Consider the following 20,578-nt stretch of genomic DNA (forward strand, 5'->3'; position numbering starts at 1 on the left):
GGTAGAAGAAACAATGGCATCATGCTATCCATTACTACTCATCATACTATTTGGATATATATTAAAACATTATTATAATAAAACATATGAACTATACACTATGAATGTTAATACATTAATGAATTAGTAGAATTTAATATTAGTTTTTGGAAAAATGAGTTAAAAATCTCAATAACCATATAAAATTACTTAAAGGTAATCAGCTGACTAATTCGATAGCATAACTTTTTTTACCTAAGAGATTTGATAATTCTAGTTTGGAAATTGCAATACTGACTTAAGATCAGCTTCCTATTTTAATAAATTTAGTTCAATCAAGAACAATAAAATAGTTTTACGGTTTCTTAGATAGAAAATATTACTGTGATTTATGAATACGATGACAAAAAATAGAAAACCTAGACAAAAACCCTGATTGTTGAAAACCAATATATAATATTAAAGTTATAGCATTAGACCATTTCCATTCTTAGATAACTTGACACCTAATTTTAGAGTCTCGCATAATCGTTTGAGAGTCTTTCAAATAAAAAATTCTTTTTATTTTTTTCTTGTTTTTCATTTTTTTTATTCTTAATGAATTGAAACATAATCAGAAACTTGATGAGATGTTATTCCCAATAGTAAAAAGGTTATTTTTTGGAGGTAGAAGTGTGCTTCCAGAAATGCTTTTTGTGATTTTCAAAACAAATTTTTATTATATAGGTACCAATTGTTTTTTTAATACAAAAAATTATGTATAGCCATGCAAGACAAAATTTGACGGAAGCACATAACCTTCTTCTCAACTTCCATAGCACATACCTTTAGCCACGATAAATCAATACTTATGACTCATAAATATGATAAATACTATAATTGTCATACCAACATCAACACTCCAATGTCATAATAAACTAAGAAGCAACAGATAATTATCAAAGACAAACTTATATGTCCATTGACGATGACTATGAGGATCATCGTACAATAATTTGGCATGACCTAGAGAGTCTCGGAAAGTTAAGGAGTTCTATGTAGATGCCAGATTCTCCTTTCTTTGGGGCATCATCCAAGCTTAATGATAGTTTCTTGAGGTTTGGTGAGTTCTCGAGTAAGTAACCCACTAGTGACATCTCCAACGCCTCCCCTTTCAGTGGCCTTTCTATGTCAACATGCTCTGGAGATGATAACAGATTCCAAGGTCTGGCAGTAACAATAATTCCCACCATGTGGTAATTTTCAGTAGTTTCCTGAACGTACAATACAACCGAGACACAAGTTTAAGAATAAGATACTATCAAGTTCATGAGTTTGGTAGATAATTCTCACCACAACAAGATTTTTTAGATTCGGACAGACTTCAAGAAAGACTGGCAACATCTCCCACATGTAGCTGTCGAACCTGACACACAAGGTATATACGTTACGAAATACCGGTAGTTGTATATATCTTGCGTAATCATATATGACCTACAAGAACAACATAGACAAAAAAGGTATTAGTGTTAATAAATCAAGTATTACATCGATAGTTGGAGAAATAAAAAACTAGCATTCTCTCGAATTTATCCTTGTCTTTAAGAAAAAAACTTTTTCGAAAACTTATTTTTTTATATATTTTTGTTTTCAGAAATATACTTTTTTGTACAACTACCGGTATTTTTTTTATTTGTATACCTTTCTGTGTATTTTTTCCTTAGGTAATAAGAATACATTGTAAATTTCGAAGAAATATAATTATGTTTATTGAATTTTGATTGATTAAAAGTTGTGAGAAATAGTTAATAACAGAAATAATATATTTATAGTTAAAATTTAAGATGTTTTTAATATATGTGAAAATTCAAAAACATACATTTTGAATGGAGAGAAATTTATAATTAAAATTTAGTATTTCAATAGCGAATTAAAAGTTAAAACATATATAGATACCTGGAGAGCACTTGAGGAGATGCTCATATCCTTGACCTTAGAGATCCCGAAGAGAAAATCACGAACCATCTCTATCTTTTGTACTTCATATGCAACTCCGAGTATCCTTTCAGAAGTCAAGTTAAACACAATATCTATATCAGCTTCTACAGCGGAAGGTGGACTCTTTATTATGAAACTTGAAGTTAGACCATCACTGATCATCAAATACTTAAGCATGGGAGCATCAATTTCAACATTACGATCTTCATCATATTCCTCTTCATCATAATCCTCGTGATTACCCGCATCATGCACGAAGGTCAACAGAGACTTAGAATGCACACGTAAAATCGGTATTCCATCACCGTAGCGTCTCTCAATAGAAAAGTTTTCAAGAACTGGGCATTTTGAGATTAAATTCTCTAATGCCCATTTGTTGGTAAACACAACGAGGATTAAAACCAGAGCTTTGAGAGAAGGTAAAGAAACAAGCTCTGGATTAGGTAAGCTCATTCTCGCGAGCCTTAGGGACACCAAGCTACTACAAGTGTAAACTGTTGGATTCATGATGGGATCCCAATAGTCTGAAACATCGAGATGTTCAACTTTAAGCCTAGCAGCCGTTTCGACCCAGCGATTGACAAGACCAGGCTCTTCAAAGTAAGAAGAATCGTACGTTAACTTAAACCGATGTATGGACGAATTGCGGTTGCGTTCAAGAAAGTTATCGACAAAACTCACGAATGTTTCGTGTATATTGAAATCCTTGGGGTCCAAATCCAGACCAGGTACGTCTTTCCAGAGAGTTGTCCATCTGGTGGACAACACACTAGTCTTAACCACATCTTTGGTCGGGAGATTTAAGAATACCTGGAATATCAAGCAATCTGGCAAACTGCTTAGCTGATCAACTTCGCTCGGTGGGTTGGTGGAAAGAGCAAGTTTCACTCTGGCTGCATCCATGAACGTAAACATCGAATAAAAAAAGGAGAGGAGAATAAGTAAGGGCTACTAAAGATTGGCTATAGAGGCGAGACAGATTGTGGTGGATTTTTAATTTCTGCGATGATGAAATTTTCTTTTACAAAATTCTCTATAACATGTCATCTTTGCAATCACTTTCACTAAAAAATGATATTGCATACTAGAAAAAAGATATGGCTTATGACTAAATGTGACATGGTCAACTACATTTAATGTTGATTTCTATTTTTGGTAATGTTTTTCTAAAATATGGTAATAACTCATACATATCATTAAAAGAAATCTCTTCAAATATGTCAATAAATAATATAATAATAGAAATATAAAATATTTTTACAGATTTAAAATATTATTTAAGTATGCTTTTACAATCATACAATTTTTTTAATAAGCAAGATTTTCAAAATTTTATTTTTTATTTTAAAGAAATTATAAATTGTTTTAATCGTAATAGATGAGCATCCTTTTAGAAGTTTTAATCTTAACGACGTTTTTTTTTTAATGAAAATTATATCTATTTTTTATGAAACTTATACAAGTTAATTTAATATATCTTAACCCAAAGAAATAAATGAAAATCTATCTAACCTTTTTGAGTAGTTTTAGCTATCAATCTAGTAATATAGTCAAAATAATCAAGGTCCGAAATCAAATAGCAAATCAAATCTTTCGACATAAGTAAAAGGATATTATAATCGGTTTCGTTTAGCTTTCATTGTTGAGTGAAAATGAAAGCATACAATCTTCATGGTGAAGGACCTCTACTAAATATAATTTTAAATAAATAAAATTATTTATTTATCTTAATTTTATGTTCAAGTAAATTAATATTTATATAAAAATATTGGTATACAATTAATAAAATCTAAACTTTTACCATTTTTTAACTCTGCATATGGTGTAGGAAAATAACTAGTACACATATATATATATACTAGTGGGTGATCTTTGTTTCCCGCAAAATTTTGTATTCTTTGCGGTTCAATACTTTTTGATTTTTAAAAATAAATTTTTCTTTTCTAAAAGATAACTTTTAATAGATTTTTCTTTTGCTTTTATAAATAAATGCACCTATTTTAATACAATTTTATTAGTTGAGAGTCATTACTTTACGATATATCTAGTGAAAATCATTAATTTTATTAAATTAATATTGGTTTAAACTTTAGAGGTATTTTGAATTTATTTATAAAAATATTATATATATAAACTGAGATATTGTACCTTATAAAAATAGTCATTTTAGATTTGTATGCATTCTTGACTAATTAATGGTGACAAATCTTAAATTTTAAGAAAATAATTATTTAGAATAATTAATTTCTTAAAATACAATAGCTGAGATTCTTAGAAAATTCTTTATTTTGTAAGTAATTATATATTTATAATAAAACATTGATTTGTTTCTTAATATGTGTATATGAGATATACATATGAGTCACATTACTATATTTATAATATATTATTAATTTTTACTTAATATTTCCTTAATTTTTACTTAGTATATTATTAAGTTTTACTTAATATGTGTATATGAAATATATAATTTTTTTGGGTAGCTTCTAAGAGCAACTCCAAGGCTTATATTCTCTACAATATCGTCCACGATTACGAACAATGGCATCACACTATCCATTATCTCTACAATATCGTCCACGATTACGAACAATCGATTACGAACAATGGCATCACGCTATCCATTTCTACTCATCATACTATTCAAATATATTTTATAACATTATATGATAAAAAAATGTGAACTATCATATACGCTATGTATAATAATACAATTAATGAATTAGTAGAACTTAATATTAAATTTTGAAAAAAATTAGTTAAAAATCTCAAAAACCATATAAAATTACATAAAAATAATCAGATGACTAATTCGATAGTCATAATTTTTTTACCTAAGAGATTTGGCAATTCTAGTTTGAAAATTGCAATACCGACTTAAGATCAGCTTCCTATTTTAATAAATTTAGTTCAATCAAGAACAATAAAAGCTTAAAATAAATATTTTTCTATTAAAACATCAAAAACTATCCTAAAAATAGTTTAACGGCTTCTTAAATAGAAAACATTACCGTGATTTATGAATACGATGACAAAAAAATAGAAAACCTAGACAAAACCCTAGTTTTTTAAAACCAATATATAATATTAAAGTTCTAGCATAAGACCATTTTCATTCTTAGATAACTTGACACCTAATTTTAGAGTCTCGCGAAATCATTTGAGTCTTTCAAACAAAAGATTCTTCTTATTTTTTTCTTGTTTTTTTCATTTTCTTAATTCTTAATGAATTGAAATGTAATCAGAAGCTTGATGAGATATTATTCCCACTTATAAAAGGTGATTTTTGGAGGTAAAAATATGCTTCCAGAAATGCTTTTTGTGGTTTTTAAAACAATTGTTTATCATATAGCTACCAATTGTTTTGTTTAATACAAAAAAATTATATATAGCCATGCAAGACAAAAGAAGGAAGCACAAAACCATCTTCACAAATTCCAAAGCATATATGCCTTTAGCCACGATAAATCAAATACTTATTTGACTCATATGATAAATACTATAATTATCATACAAACTTCAACACTCCAATGTCATAATAAACTAAGAAGCAACAAATAGTTATCAAAGACAAACTTATATGTCCATTGGTGATGACTATGAGGATCATCGTACAATAATTTGGCATGAGCTAGAGAGTCTCGGAAAGTTAAGGAGTTCTATGAAGATGTCAGATTCTTCTTTCTTTGGGGCATCATCCAAGCTTAATGTTAGCTTGTGGACAGATTCTCCTTTCTTTAGGGAATCATGAAAACTTAATGACAGTTTCTTGAGGTTTGGTGAGTTCTCGAGTAAGTAACCCACTAGTGTCATCTCCAATGCCTCCCCACTCAATGGCCTTTCTATGTCAACATACTCTAGAGATGATAACAGATTCCAAGGCCTGGCAATAACAGTAAGGTCCACCATCTTGCGATTTTCAGAAGTTCCCTGCATGTACAATACAACCAAGACACAAGTTTAAGAATAATTTACTCACAAGTTCATGAGTTTGTTAGATAATCCTCACCACGACAAGAGTTTTAAGATTCGAACAGACTTCAAGAAAGACTGGCAACATCTCCCACATGTAGCTGTCGAACCTGACACGCAAGGTATATAGGTTACGAAATACCGGTAGTTGTACATATCTTGAGTAATCATATATGACCTACGTACAAGAACAACATCAACAAAAAGGCATTAGTGTTAATAAATGAAGTATTACATCGATTGATTTCGAAGAAATATAATTATGTTTATTGAATTTTGATTGATTAAAAATTATGAGAAATAACTAATAACAGAAAATAATATATTTATAGTTAAAATTTAAGATACTTTTAATATATGTGAAAATTCTAAAATAAATGAGAGAAATATACAATTGGTTTAAAGTTGAAAATCAAGAAAATTTAATATTCCAATAGTGACTTAGAAGTTAAAACATATATCGGTACCTCGAGAGCACTTGAGGAGATGCTCATATCCTTGACCTTAGAGATCCCAAGGAGAAAATCACGAACCATCGCTCTCTTTTGTACTTCATTTGCAATTCCTAGACTCCTTTCAGATGTCAAGTTAAACACAGTATCTATATCAGCTTCTACAACGGAAGGTGGACTCTTTATTATGAAACTTGAAGATCTATCATCACTGATCTTCAGATACTTAAGCATGGGAGCATCAATTTCAACAAAACGATCTTCCTCATCATAATCCTCGTGATAACCCGCATCATGCATGAAGGTCAACAGAGACTTAGAATGCACACGTAAAATTGGTATTCCATCATCGTAGCTTCTCTCAAAACAAAAGTTTTCAAGAACTGGGCATTTTGAGATTAAATTCTCTAATGCCCATTCGTTTGTAAACTCAATGAGGATTAAAACCAATGTTTTGAGAGAAGGTAAAGAAACACGCTCGGGATTAGGTATGCCCATTCCCACCAGCCTTAGGGACACCAAGTTACTACATGTGTAAAGTACTGTTGGATTCATCATGGGATCCCATTCGGAAAAACTGTCCGAAACATCCAGATGTTCAACTTTAAGCCTAGCAGCAGTGTCGACCCAGCCGTTGATAAGACCAGCAGGCTCTTCAAAGTAAAAAGAATCGTACTTTAACTTAAACCGATATATGGACAAACCGTGGTTGCGTTCAAGAAAGTTATCGACAAAATTCGCGAATGTTTCGCGTATATAGAAATCCTCGGCGTCCAAATCCAGACCATGAACGTCTTTCCAGAGAGTTGTCCATCTGGTGGACAACGCACTAGTCTGAACCACATCTTTGGTCGGAAGATTTAAGAATATCTGTAATATCAAGCAATCTGGCAAACTGCTTAGCCGATCAACTTCGCTCGGTGGGTTGGTGGAACGAGCAGGTTTCACTCTGGCTGCATCCATGAACGTAAACATCAAATCGAAAAGGAGAGGAGAATAAGTAAGGGTTTTTAAAGATTAGCTATAGAGGCCAGAGAGATTGTGGTGGATTTTTATCTCTACACGTTTCTAATTTCTGAGATGATGAAATTTTTTCACCAAAATTTTGTAGACATTATTTGTGAAGTTGATTTAACACATATCATCTCTATAATCACTTTCACTAAAAAAAAGTGATATGATATACTAGAAAAAATGACATGGTCAACTACATTTAATATTCATTTCTAATTTTTGTAAATTTTTCAAAACATGGTAATAATTCATATGTCATCTTTGAATCAAATCAATTCAAATATGTCAATAAATAATATAATAATAGAAATATAGAATATTTTACAAATTTTGAAATATTACTTAAGTATGCTTTTACAATCATACAATTTTTCTTACTAAACAAGATTTTCAAAATTTAAACAATATTTTTCAAAATTATAAATATTAAATCCTAATATCATTTGTTTCCTTTTGATATCTACAAATTTTAGAAATTCTGTTTAGTTTTATATTTTGATAATTATAAAAAAAACATTTTTATTACTAATCAAGATTTTCGAAATTATATACAATATGTTTTAAAAAATTATCAATATTTAATCGTAATATCATTTGTTTTCTTTTGATATCTACAAATTTTAGAAATTTTGTTTAGTTTCATATTTTGATAATTATAAAAAAAATTATATCTATTTTTTATGAAAATTATACAAGTTAATTTAATATATCATAACCCGAAGAAATAAATGAAAATCTATCTAACCTTTTTTGAGTAGTTATGGCTATCAATATAGGAAAAAGATATTAGAATCGGTTTCGTTTAGCTTTCATTGTTGAGTGAAAATGATAGCATACAATCTTCATGGTGAAGGACTTCTACTAAATATAATTTTAAATAAATAAAAATATTTATTTATCTTAATTTTATGTTCAAGTAAATTAATATTTATATAAAAATATTGGTATACAATTAATAAAATCTAAAATTTTACCAAAAATTTACTTAAAAAATTTTAACGCTGCATATGGTGTACACATATATATACTAGTGGGTGATCTTTGTTTCCCGCAAAATTTTGTATTCTTTGCGGTTCAATACTTTTTCATTTTTAAAAATAATTTTTTCTTTTCTAAAAGATAACTTTTAATAGATTTTTCTTTTGCATTTATAAATAAATGCACCTATTTTCATACAATTTTATTAATTGAGAGTCATTACTTTACGATATATCTAGTGAAAATCATTAACTTTATTAAATTAATATTGGTTTAAATTTAGAGGTATTTTGAATTTATTTATAAAAATATTATATATAAACTGAGATATTGTACCTTATAAAAAAAGTCATTTTAGATTTGTATGCATTCTTGACTAATTAATGGTAAAAAATCTTAAATTTTAAGAAAATAATTATTTAGAATAATTAATTTCTTAAAATACAAGAGCTGAGATTCTTAGAAAATTATTTAATTTGTAAGTAATTATATATTTATAATAAAACATTGATTTGTTTCTTAATATGAGTATATGAGATATACATATGAGTCACATTACTATATTTATAATATATTATTAATTTTTACTTAATATTTCATTAATTTTTACTTAGTATATAATAAAGTTTTACTTAATATGTGTATATGAAATATATAATTTTTTTGAGTAGATTCTAAAAGCAACTCCAAGGCTTACATTCTCTACAATATCGTCCATGATTACGAACAATGGCATCACACTATCCATTATCTCTACAATATCGTCCACGATTACGAACAATGGCATCACGCTATCCATTATTACTCATCATACTATTCATATATATTTTATAACATTATATGATAAAAAATGTGAACTATCATATACGATATGTATAATAATACAATTAATGAATTAGTAGAATTTAATATTAGATTTTGAAAAAAAAGAGCTAAAAATATCAAAAACCATATAAAATTACATAAATATAATCAGATGACTAATTCGATAGTCATAATTTTTTACCTAAGAGATTTGGCAATTCTAGTTTGAAAATTGCAATACTGACTTAAGATCAGCTTTCTATTTTAATAAATTTAGTTCAATCAAGAACAATAAAAGCTTAAAATAAATATTTTTCTATTAAAACATCAAACACTATCCTATAAAATAGTTTAACGGCTTCTTAAATAGAAAACATTACCGTGATTTATGAATACGATGACAAAAATAGAAAACCTAGACAAAACCCTAGTTTTTTAAAACCAATATATAATATTAAAGTTCTAGCATAAGACCATTTTCATTTTTAGATAACTTGACACCTAATTTTAGAGTCTCACGCAATCATTTGAGTCTTTCAAACAAAAGATTCTTCTTATTTTTTTCTTGTTTTTTTCATTTTCTTATTCTTAAGGAATTGAAATGTAATCAGAAGCTTTATGAGATATTATTCCCACTAATAAAAGGTGATTTTTGGAGGTAAAAATGTGCTTTCAGAAATGCTTTTTGTGGTTTTTAAAACAATTGTTTTTCATATAGGTACCAATTTTTTGTTTAATACCAAAAAATTATATATAGCCATGCAAGACAAAAGAAGGAAGCACAAAACCATCTTCACAAATTCCAAAGCATATATGCCTTTAGCCACGATAAATCAAATACTTATTTGACTCATAAATATGATAAATACTATAATTATCATACAAAATTCAACACTCCAACGTCATAATAAACTAAGAAGCAACAAATAGTTATCAAAGACAAACTTATATGTCCATTGGTGATGACTATGAGGATCATCGTACAATAATTTGGCATGAGCTAGAGAGTCTCGGAAAGTTAAGGAGTTCTATGAAGATGTCAGATTCTTCTTTCTTTGGGGCATCATCCAAGCTTAATGTTAGCTTGTGGACAGATTCTCCTTGTTTTAGGGAATCATGAAGACTTAATGACAGTTTCTTGAGGTTTGGTGAGTTCTCGAGTAAGTAACCCACTAGTGTCATCTCCAATGCCTCCCCACTCAATGGCCTTTCTATGTCAACATACTCTAGAGATGATAACAGACTCCAAGGCCTGGCAATAACAATAAGGTTCACCATCTTGGGATTTTCAGAAGTTCCCTGCATGTACAATACAACCAAGACACAAGTTTAAGAATAATTTACTCACAAGTTCATGAGTTTGTTAGATAATCCTCACCACGACAAGAGTTTTAAGATTCGCAAAGACTTCAAGAAAGACTGGCAACATCTCCCACATGTAGCTGTCGAACCTGACACGCAAGGTATATAGGTTACGAAATACCGGTAGTTGTACATATCTTGAGTAATCATATATGACCTACGTACAAGAACAACATCAACAAAAAGGCATTAGTGTTAATAAATGAAGTATTACATCGATTGATTTCGAAGAAATATAATTATGTTTATTGAATTTTGATTGATTAAAAATTATTAGAAATAACTAATAACAGAAAATAATTTATTTATAGTTAAAATTTAAGATACTTTTAATATATGTGAAAATTCAAAAATAAATGAGAGAAATATACAATTGGTTTAAAGTTGAAAATCAAGAAAATTTAATATTCCAATAGTGACTTAGAAGTTAAAACATATATAGGTACCTCGAGAGCACTTGAGGAGATGCTCATATCCTTGACCTTAGAGATCCCAAGGAGAAAATCACGAACCATCTCTCTCTTTTGTACTTCATTTGCAATTCCTAGACTCCTTTCAGAAGTCAAGTTAAACACAGTATCTATATCAGCTTCTACAACGGAAGGTGGACTCTTTATTATGAAACTTGAAGTTCTATCATCACTGATCTTCAGATACTTAAGCATGGGAGCATCAATTTCAACAAAACGATCTTCCTCATCATAATCCTCGTGATAACCCGCATCATGCATGAAGGTCAACAGAGACTTAGAATGCACATGTAAAATTGGTATTCCATCATCGTAGCTTCTCTCAAAACAAAAGTTTTCAAGAACTGGGCATTTTGAGATTAAATTCTCTAATGCCCATTCGTTTGTAAACTCAATGAGGATTAAAACCAATGTTTTGAGAGAAGGTAAAGAAACACGCTCGGGATTAGGTATGCCCATTCCCACCAGCCTTAGGGACACCAAGTTACTACATGTGTAAAGTACTGTTGGATTCATCATGGGATCCCATTCGGAAAAACTGTCCGAAACATCCAGATGTTCAACTTTAAGCCTAGAAGCAGTGTCGACCCAGCCGTTGATAAGACCAGCAGGCTCTTCAAAGTAAAAAGAATCGTACTTTAACTTAAACCGATGTATGGACAAACCGTGGTTGCGTTCAAGAAAGTTATCGACAAAATTCGCGAATGTTTCGCGTATATAGAAATCCTCGGCGTCCAAATCCAGACCAGGAACGTCTTTCCAGAGAGTTGTCCATCTGGTGGACAACGCACTAGTCTGAACCACATCTTTGGTCGGAAGATTTAAGAATATCTGTAATATCAAGCAATCTGGCAAACTGCTTAGCCGATCAACTTCGCTCGGTGGGTTGGTGGAACGAGCAGGTTTCACTCTGGCTGCATCCATGAACGTAAACATCAAATCGAAAAGGAGAGGAGAATAAGTAAGGGTTTTTAAAGATTAGCTATAGAGGCCAGAGAGATTGTGGTGGATTTTTATCTCTACACGTTTCTAATTTCTGAGATGATGAAATTTTTTCACCAAAATTTTGTAGACATTATTTGTGAAGTTGATTTAACACATATCATCTCTATAATCACTTTCACTAAAAAAAAGTGATATGATATACTAGAAAAAATGACATGGTCAACTACATTTAATATTCATTTCTAATTTTTGTAAATTTTTCAAAACATGGTAATAATTCATATGTCATCTTTGAATCAAATCAATTCAAATATGTCAATAAATAATATAAGAATAGAAATATAGAATATTTTACAAATTTTGAAATATTATTTAAGTATGCTTTTACAACCATACAATTTTTCTTACTAAACAAGATTTTCAAAATTTAAACAATATTTTTTAAAATTTTAAATTTTAAATTTTAAATCGTAATATCATTTGTTTCCTTTTGATATCTACAAATTTTAGAAATTCTGTTTAGTTTTATACTTTGATAATCGCATATGGTGTAGAAAAACACCTAGTACACATATATATACTAGTGGGTGATCTTTGTTTCCCGCAAAATTTTGTATTCTTTGCGGTTCAATACTTTTTCATTTTTAAAAATAATTTTATCTTTCTAAAAGATAACTTTTAAAATATTTTTCTTTTGCTTTTATAAATAAATGGACCTATTTTCATACAATTTTATTAATGGAGAGTCATTACTTTACGATATATCTAGTGAAAATCATTAATTTTATTAAATTAATATTGGTTTAAACTTTAAAGGTGTTTTGAATTTATTTATATAAATATTATATATATATATATATATTGAGATATTTTATCTTATAAAATAGTCAATTTAGAGTTGTATGCATTCTTGACTAATTAATGGTAACAAATCTTAAATTTTAAGAAAATAATTATTTAGAATAATTAATTTCTTAAAATGCAATATCTGAGATTCTTAGAAAATTCTTTAGTTTGTAAGTAATTATATATTTATAATAAAACATTGATTTGTTTCTTAATATGTGTATATGAGATATACATATGAATCACATTACTATATTTATAATTTATCATTAATTTTTACTTAATATTTCATTAATTTTTACTTAGTATATTATTATGTTTTACTTAATATGTGTATATGAGATATATAATTTTTTTGAGTAGCTTCTAAGAGCAACTCCAGGGCTTATATTCTCTACAATATCGTCCACGATTACGAACAATGGCATCACGCTATCCATTATCTCTACAATATCGTCCACGATTTCGAACAATGGCATTACGCTATCCATTACTACTCATCAAACTATTCATATATATTTTATAACATTATATGATAAAAAATGTGAACTATCATATACACTATGAATAATAATACGATTAATGAATTATTAGAACTTAATATTAGATTTTGAAAAAAATGATTTAAAAATTTCAAAAACCATATAAAATTACATAAAAATAATCAGATGACTGATTCGATAGTCATAATTTTTTTACCTAAGAGATTTGGCAATTCTAGTTTGAAAATTGCAATACTTACTTAAGATCAGCTTCCTATTTTAATAAATTTAGTTCAATCAAGAATAATAAAAAGCTTAAAATATATATATTTGTCTATTAAAACATCAAAAACTATCCTATAAAATAGTTTAACGGTTTCTTAAATAGAAAACATTACCGTGATTTATGAATACAATGACAAAAAATATAAAACCTAGACAAAGCCTTAGTTTTTTAAAACCAATATATAATATTAAAGTTCTAGCATAAGACCATTTTGCATTCTTAGATAACTTGACACCTAATTTTAGAGTCTCGCGCAATCATTTAAGTCTTTCAAACAAAAGATTCTTCTTATTTTTTTTTCTTGTTTTTTTCATTTTCTTATTCTTAACGAATTGAAATGTAATCAGAAGCTTGATGATATATTATTCCCACTAATAAAAAGGTTATTTTTGGAGGTAAAAATGTGCTTCCAGAAATGCTTTTTGTGATTTTTACAACAATTGTTTATCATATTGGTACCAATTGTTTTGTTTAATACAAAAAAAATATATAGCCATGCAAGACAAAAGAATGAAGCACAAAACCATTTTCACAAATTCCAAAGCATATATGCCTTTAGCCACGATAAATCAAATACTTATTTGAGTCATAAATATGATAAATACTATAATTATCATACAAACTTCAACACTCCAATGTCATAATAAACTAAGAAGCAACAAATAGTTATCAAAGACAAACTTATATGTCCATTGGTGATGACTATGAGGATCATGGTACAATAATTTGGCATGAGCTAGAGCGTCTCGTAAAGTTAAGGAGTTCTATGAAGATGTCAGATTCTTCTTTCTTTGGGGCATCATCCAAGCTTAATGTTAGCTTGTGGACTGATTTTCCTTTCTTTAGGGAATCATGCAAACTTAATGATAGTTTCTTGAGGTTTGGTGAGTTCTCCAGTAAGTAACCCACTAGTGCCATCTCCAACGCCTCCCCTTTCAATGGCCTTTCTATGTCAACATGCTCTAGAGATGATAACAGATTCCAAGGCCTCGCAATAACAGTAATTCCCACCATGAGGTAATTTTCACTAGTTCCCTGCACGTACAATACAACCGAGACACAAGTTTAAGAATAATTTACTCAAAAGTTCATGAGTTTGTTAGATAATCCTCACCACGACAAGAGTTTTTAGATTTGGACAGACTTCAAGAAATACTGGCAACATCTCCAACATGTAGCTGTTGAACCTGACACACAAGGTATATAGGTTACGAAATACCGGTAGTTGTACATATCTTGCGTAATCATATATGACCTACAAGAACAACATCAACAAAAAAGGTATTAGTGTTAATAAATGAAGTATTACATCGATAGTTGGAGAATAATTAACTAGCATTCTCTCGAGTTGATCCATGTTTTAAATAAAAAATGTTTCAAAAACTTCTTTTTTTTGAGAAATATACTTTTTTTGTACAACTACCGATATTTTTTGTACAACTTTCAGAGTATTTTTTGTTAGTTTAATAAGAATACATTGTGCAAAGCCCTCAGAGAGTGGCGGAATACAGACCCATCGCGCTGTGAAATGTCTATTACAAGATCATCTCGAAGATTATGACGAAAAGGCTCCAGCCCCTGTTATCAGGAATTATTTCTGAAAACCAATCGGCCTTCGTACCGGGTTGTGCCATCTCGGACAATGTCCTTATCACCCATGAGGTTCTCCACTACCTTAAATCATCAGATGCCGAGAAACGTTGCTCTATGGCCGTGAAAACCGACATGAGCAAAGCTTACGATAGATTGGAATGGGACTTCATCAAATGTGTGCTGCTAAGATTAGGCTTTCATGAGAAATGGGTGGGATTAGTGATGCAATGTGTATCCACTGTTACATACTCATTCCTCATCAACGGTTCGCCTAGAGGAAAAGTCACACCGAGTAGGGGAATCCGTCAAGGAGACCCACTCTCACCTTACTTATTCATATTGTGTGGTGAGGTTCTCTCGGGTCTATGTAACAGGGCACAAGAGGAGGGTTCTCTAAAAGGAATCAGTATAGCTCGAGGGAGTCCTCGACTAAATCACCTCCTCTTTGCCGACGATACTATGTTCTTTTTATGAGCAAGTAAGGATAGTAGTGAAGCTCGAATGATGGTACTAAAAGCATATGAAGAAGCATCCGGTCAATCGATAAACACCGAGAAGTCTGCTGTTACTTTCTCGCGGAGGACTCCTATGTCGCTGAGAACTACCGTCAAAGATACCCTGGGAATTCAAAAGGAGGGAGGTTCCGGGAAGTATCTCGGTTTATCGGAGCTGTTTGGAAGGAAGAAACGAGATTTGTTCTCCTCTATCATCGACAGAATACAACAGAAGACAGCGGGATGGTCCAATAGATACCTGTCTACATCCAGGGAAATAACGATGCTAAAGAGTGTTCTCACTCCGATCCCGTCATTTGCAATGACGTGCTTTCAGCTCCCGGTTTCGCTTTGTAAAAGAATACAATCAGCATTGACCGGCTTCTGGTGGGGCAAGAGTGATGGTAGAAACATGATGGCCTGGATTTCATGGACGAAGATGACCATGCCGAAAGATCAAGGAGGCTTAGATTTTCGTGATATTCAGAGTATCAACGATGCTTTCCTCACTAAGCTCAGTTGGAGACTCTTGCGCAACCCGACGAATCTATTAGGCAGAACCTTGTTGGGAAAATATTGTCCAAACGGAGACTTCCTTACCTGCGCTGTAAGTAGCTCTTGTTCTCATGGCTGGAGAGGTATCATGGCCGGTCGTGACTTAATTGCTGAGAATACTGGATGGGCTGTGGGTAATGGTGAAAGTTTGAACATCTGGGATTCCCCGTGGCTCAGCCTCACAGCTCAAGAGAGACCTATGGGACCGGCCCCTGAAGCGCTCGTTAACACCACTGTGGCAGAGCTGTTCTTACCTGGAAAGAACTAGTGGAATCTAGAGCTGATCAGACAAATTCTACCCTTTGAGGAACACAAGATCAGAATGCTAAAACCAAGTTTGACAGGAGCTCCGGACAAGCTAATGTGGGTACATTCTGTAACCGGAGAATACACCACCAAAACTGGATATGCTGTTGCAATACCAAAGCACACCGATTTTACACAAATCCCCCAAGGAATCTTGGATTTCAACTGGAGAAAGTGTGTCTGGAACCTCCATACTGCACCTAAAATCAAGCTTTTCATCTGGAAGATTTTTCACAGAGCCTTGCCGGTTGGCGAGATCTTAAGAGCAAGACAGATCAATGTAGACGGAAGATGTAAAATCTGTGGACTACCTGAAACTATTGACCATCTGTTCTTGCAGTGCTCTTTTGCCAAACAGGTCTGGAATTTGGTACCGGTATGGCCAAGTATTGAATACAGTGGAACAGCTAAATTGCAGAGTGAGTGGAACAATCTTGTAGCTCGCCAAGCTCTCCCACCAACAGGACTCACAGCGGGGTCGATAGCGCCATGGATTCTATGGCAACTTTGGAAGGCAAGAAATAGCCTGATGTTTAACGACAAAGGATTCTCAGTCAGGGACGTGATCTCGGTGGCCACTTCTGCTGCCCGGGAATGGAACCAAAGTCAAGAGCTGACTCCAACGAAGAAGACTCTCCCGAAGCCAAGAGCGACACCCCAGGAAGACTGTGTGGTAGTAAGATCGGATGCAGCTTGGAATGAAGCCAACAAAGTGGCGGGGCTTGGATGGATCATCAGATCGCGGAACAGAAGCTCGTCTTTCTCGGAGCCTCCTCTTGTAGCTGAAGGACTAGCTCTAAGAGAAGCCATTCTGAGATGTCGGGACCTTGGTCTCCCAAGGCTCAGGTGTGAGTCTGATTGTGCCCAACTTATCAAGGCGTTGACCTCTGATCAATCCTTTGCGGAACTTTACGGTATTGTAGCGGATATCAAGTCCGTTAGCTTTTCTTTTGATTTCATCTCTTTTTCCTGGATCTCTCGTGAGAGTAATAGGGAAGCAGATGACTTGGCAAAGAAGAAGTTATCTTCTGAACTTGTATTAATGGCCGCAACTAACTCTGGCTAAAATTTTATTTGCAATGAATGAATGTGTCAAAAAAAATAAAAAAATAAAAAAATAAGAATACATTGTAAATTTTGAAGAAATATAATTTTGTTTATTGAATTTTGATTGATTAAAAGTTGTGACAAATAGTTAATAACAAAAAATAATATTTAAAGTTAAAATTTAAGATGTTTTTAATATATGTGAAAATTCAAAAACATACATTTTGAGAGAAATATATAATTGGTTTAAAGTTGGAAATCAAGAAATATAGGTACCTCGAGAGTAGAGGAGGCGATGGTCAGATCTTTCACCTTAGAGATCCCAACGAGAAAATCACGAACCATATCTCTCTTTTGTATTTCATTTGCAACTTGTAGCAACCTATCAGTTGTCAAACTAAACACAGTATCTATATCAGCTTCTACAAGGGAAGGCTGATTCTTTATAATGAAACTCGCAGTTCCACCATCACTGATCCTCAGACACTTAAGCATGGGAGCATCAATTTCAACTATACGATCTTTCTCATAATCATCATTCTTATCCCAATAATGCATGAAGCTCAATAGAGACTGGGAACGCACACGTAAAATGGGCATTCCATCACCGTAAATTCTATCAATACTAACGTTTTCAAGAACTGGGCATTGTGAGATTAACTTCTCTAGTGCCCATCGGTTGGTATACTCAACGAGGATTAAAACAATATCTTTGAGAGAAGGTAATGAAACACGCTCGGGACTAGGTAAGCTCATTCCCACGAGCCTTAGGGACACCAAACTACTACAAGTTTAAACTGTTGGATTCATCATGATATCCTGAGCAGATAAAATGTCCGAAACATCGAGATGTTCAACTTTAAGCCTAACAGCAGTGTCGACCCAGCGATTGACAAGATCAGGCTTATTAGAAGAATCGTATGTTACCTTAAACAGATGTATGGACGAACCACGGTTGCGTTCAAGAAAGTTATCGACAAAACTCACGAATGTTTCGTGTATATTGAAATCCTCGGTGTCCAAATCCAGACCATGTACGTCTTTCCAGAGAGTTGTCCATCTGGTGGACAACGCACTAGTCTGAACCACATCTTTGGTCATAAGATTTAAGAATATCTGGAATATCAAGCAATCTGGCAAACTGCTTAGCCGATCAACTTCGCTCGGTGGGTTGGTAGAAAGAGCAGGTTTCACTCTGGCTGCATCCATGAACGTAAGCATCGAATCAAAAAGGAGAGGAGAATAAAAAGTAAGGGTTTTAAAAGATTGGCTATAGAGGCGAGATAGATTGTGGTGGATTTTTATCTCTACACGTTTCTAATTTATGAGATGATGAAATCTTCTTTACCGAAATACACATAGATATACTAGTGGGTGATCTTTTTTTCCCGCGAAATTTTGTATTCTTTGCGGTTCAAAATCTAGTATAATACTCTTTCATTTTATAAATAAATTTTTCGTTTCTAAAAAATAATTTTTAACGGATTTTTCTTCTCTTTCTATAGATAAATATACTTGTTTTTTATACAATTGTATTCATTTAGAGTCAGTGAAAATTATTAATTTTATTAAATTAATATTAGTTCAAACTTTAGAAATATTTTGAATTTATTTATAAAAATATGACTTTATGAACAAACATCTTATATATATATATAAATATATAAATATATATATATATATAGAGAGAGAGAGAGAGAGAAAGAGAGATTTAACCTTATAAAAATAGTAATTTTAGATTTGTATGCATTCTTGACTATTTAATGGTATCAAATCTTCAATTTTAAGAATTATTTATTTAGAAAAAATAAATTTCTTAAAATACTATAGCTGAGATTCTTAGAAAATTGTTTACTTTGTAAGTAATACATATTTATAATAAAACATTGATTTGTTTCTTAATATGTGTATATGAGATATACATATGAGACACTATATTTATAATATATCATTAATTTTTACTTAATATTTTATTAATTTTTACTTAATATATTATTAATTTTTACTTAATATGTGTATATGAGATATATAAATTTTATGAGTAGCGTTCTAAGAGCAACTGCATGACTTATATTCTATACAATATCGTTAGTACGAATTATGTCAACACGCTACATAACTGTTTTTATGTTAAAATCCTGTAAAGTAATATTTTTGAGACTATAATTAATTTATCAAATTATTAATACAAACTTTTTATATAATTTTCTATTTAGAGATATATTTTTAAAAAAATTAAGAAAATACTTAATTTGGTGTATGTATATTAATTAATTTTTGAAATTCAACATTAATTAATTTTTTTAAATTCTACAACAATTAATTTTTGAAATTCGAAATCAGTTATTTCTTTTAATTCGACATTTATATTGGTTCTATTATATTATTTGGTGTTTATAAAATATGTTTCATAAAATTTAAAATACATTTATATTGGAAATAACTTAATGCTTCATCTTTGTGCAGGATTGGGAGCTGGACATGGAGTTGGACCTTAAAGAGAATTGGGCTAAAGTTAGCTGGGCCCATATTCAAACAAGGAATTTAACGACAACACCCGTGCGGTTTCACGGATATTGATTATTACATTTTTATACATTGACATTTGTTTTTCATAGTTAGTGTTATATATTTTAGATGACATAATATAACTAATTGTATTCAAAAGATCCGGACCGAATCGGGTGATATAATTATTTTTGGTACAAATATTTGAACCCGTTTCAGATACATTTGTTATTTAGATATTTTTAGGTTTCTATAGCATCAAAACCGAACTTATCCAGAATTAAAAGGACCCAAGTCCCCAACTCAAAACTCACACATAAATTTATACTCCTCTGGTTTGATATGTAAGTAGTTTTAGCAAAAAATGTTTGTTTCACAAGTAAGATGTTTACATAATCCAAAGCACCTTTTACATTTATTACATGTTGTGTGACCAATCAAATAATTCATACATTTTTATTATTAGTTGAATTTATGTATTAAATGCTATTTTTCAAAAGTAAAAGTT

At 31.1% G+C, this 20,578-nt stretch overlaps 3 protein-coding genes and 1 pseudogene across 3 annotated transcripts; all 4 read right to left on the minus strand.

Moving 5' to 3' along the window:
- Positions 1-355: 355 nt before the first annotated feature.
- Positions 356-5,150, minus strand: LOC106384819 (F-box/LRR-repeat protein 13-like). Its single transcript, XM_048761576.1, has 3 exons — positions 1,915-5,150; positions 1,312-1,452; positions 356-1,232 (listed from the first exon to the last, which is right to left on the minus strand). The coding sequence occupies exons 1-3, from the start codon at positions 2,869-2,871 to the stop codon at positions 960-962; spliced, it is 1,371 nt and encodes a 456-aa protein (XP_048617533.1). The 5' UTR covers positions 2,872-5,150; the 3' UTR covers positions 356-959.
- Positions 5,151-5,422: 272 nt separating this feature from the next.
- On the minus strand, positions 5,423-7,830 carry LOC106384818 (F-box/LRR-repeat protein 13-like). The gene is made up of 3 exons (XM_048761575.1): positions 6,396-7,830; positions 5,966-6,106; positions 5,423-5,886 (listed from the first exon to the last, which is right to left on the minus strand). The coding sequence occupies exons 1-3, from the start codon at positions 7,353-7,355 to the stop codon at positions 5,563-5,565; spliced, it is 1,425 nt and encodes a 474-aa protein (XP_048617532.1). The 5' UTR covers positions 7,356-7,830; the 3' UTR covers positions 5,423-5,562.
- Positions 7,831-9,052: 1,222 nt separating this feature from the next.
- LOC106384816 (F-box/LRR-repeat protein 13-like) lies at positions 9,053-12,196 on the minus strand. Its single transcript, XM_013824726.2, has 3 exons — positions 10,985-12,196; positions 10,555-10,695; positions 9,053-10,475 (listed from the first exon to the last, which is right to left on the minus strand). The coding sequence occupies exons 1-3, from the start codon at positions 11,942-11,944 to the stop codon at positions 10,152-10,154; spliced, it is 1,425 nt and encodes a 474-aa protein (XP_013680180.2). The 5' UTR covers positions 11,945-12,196; the 3' UTR covers positions 9,053-10,151.
- A 179-nt stretch (positions 12,197-12,375) lies between these two features.
- On the minus strand, positions 12,376-19,805 carry LOC106384815 (annotated as a pseudogene).
- Between the last annotated feature and the right edge of the window lie 773 nt (positions 19,806-20,578).

The sequence above is a fragment of the Brassica napus genome, chromosome C6 (genome assembly GCF_020379485.1).
Source record: "Brassica napus cultivar Da-Ae chromosome C6, Da-Ae, whole genome shotgun sequence".
In the NCBI taxonomy this organism is placed as follows: Eukaryota; Viridiplantae; Streptophyta; class Magnoliopsida; order Brassicales; family Brassicaceae; genus Brassica; species Brassica napus.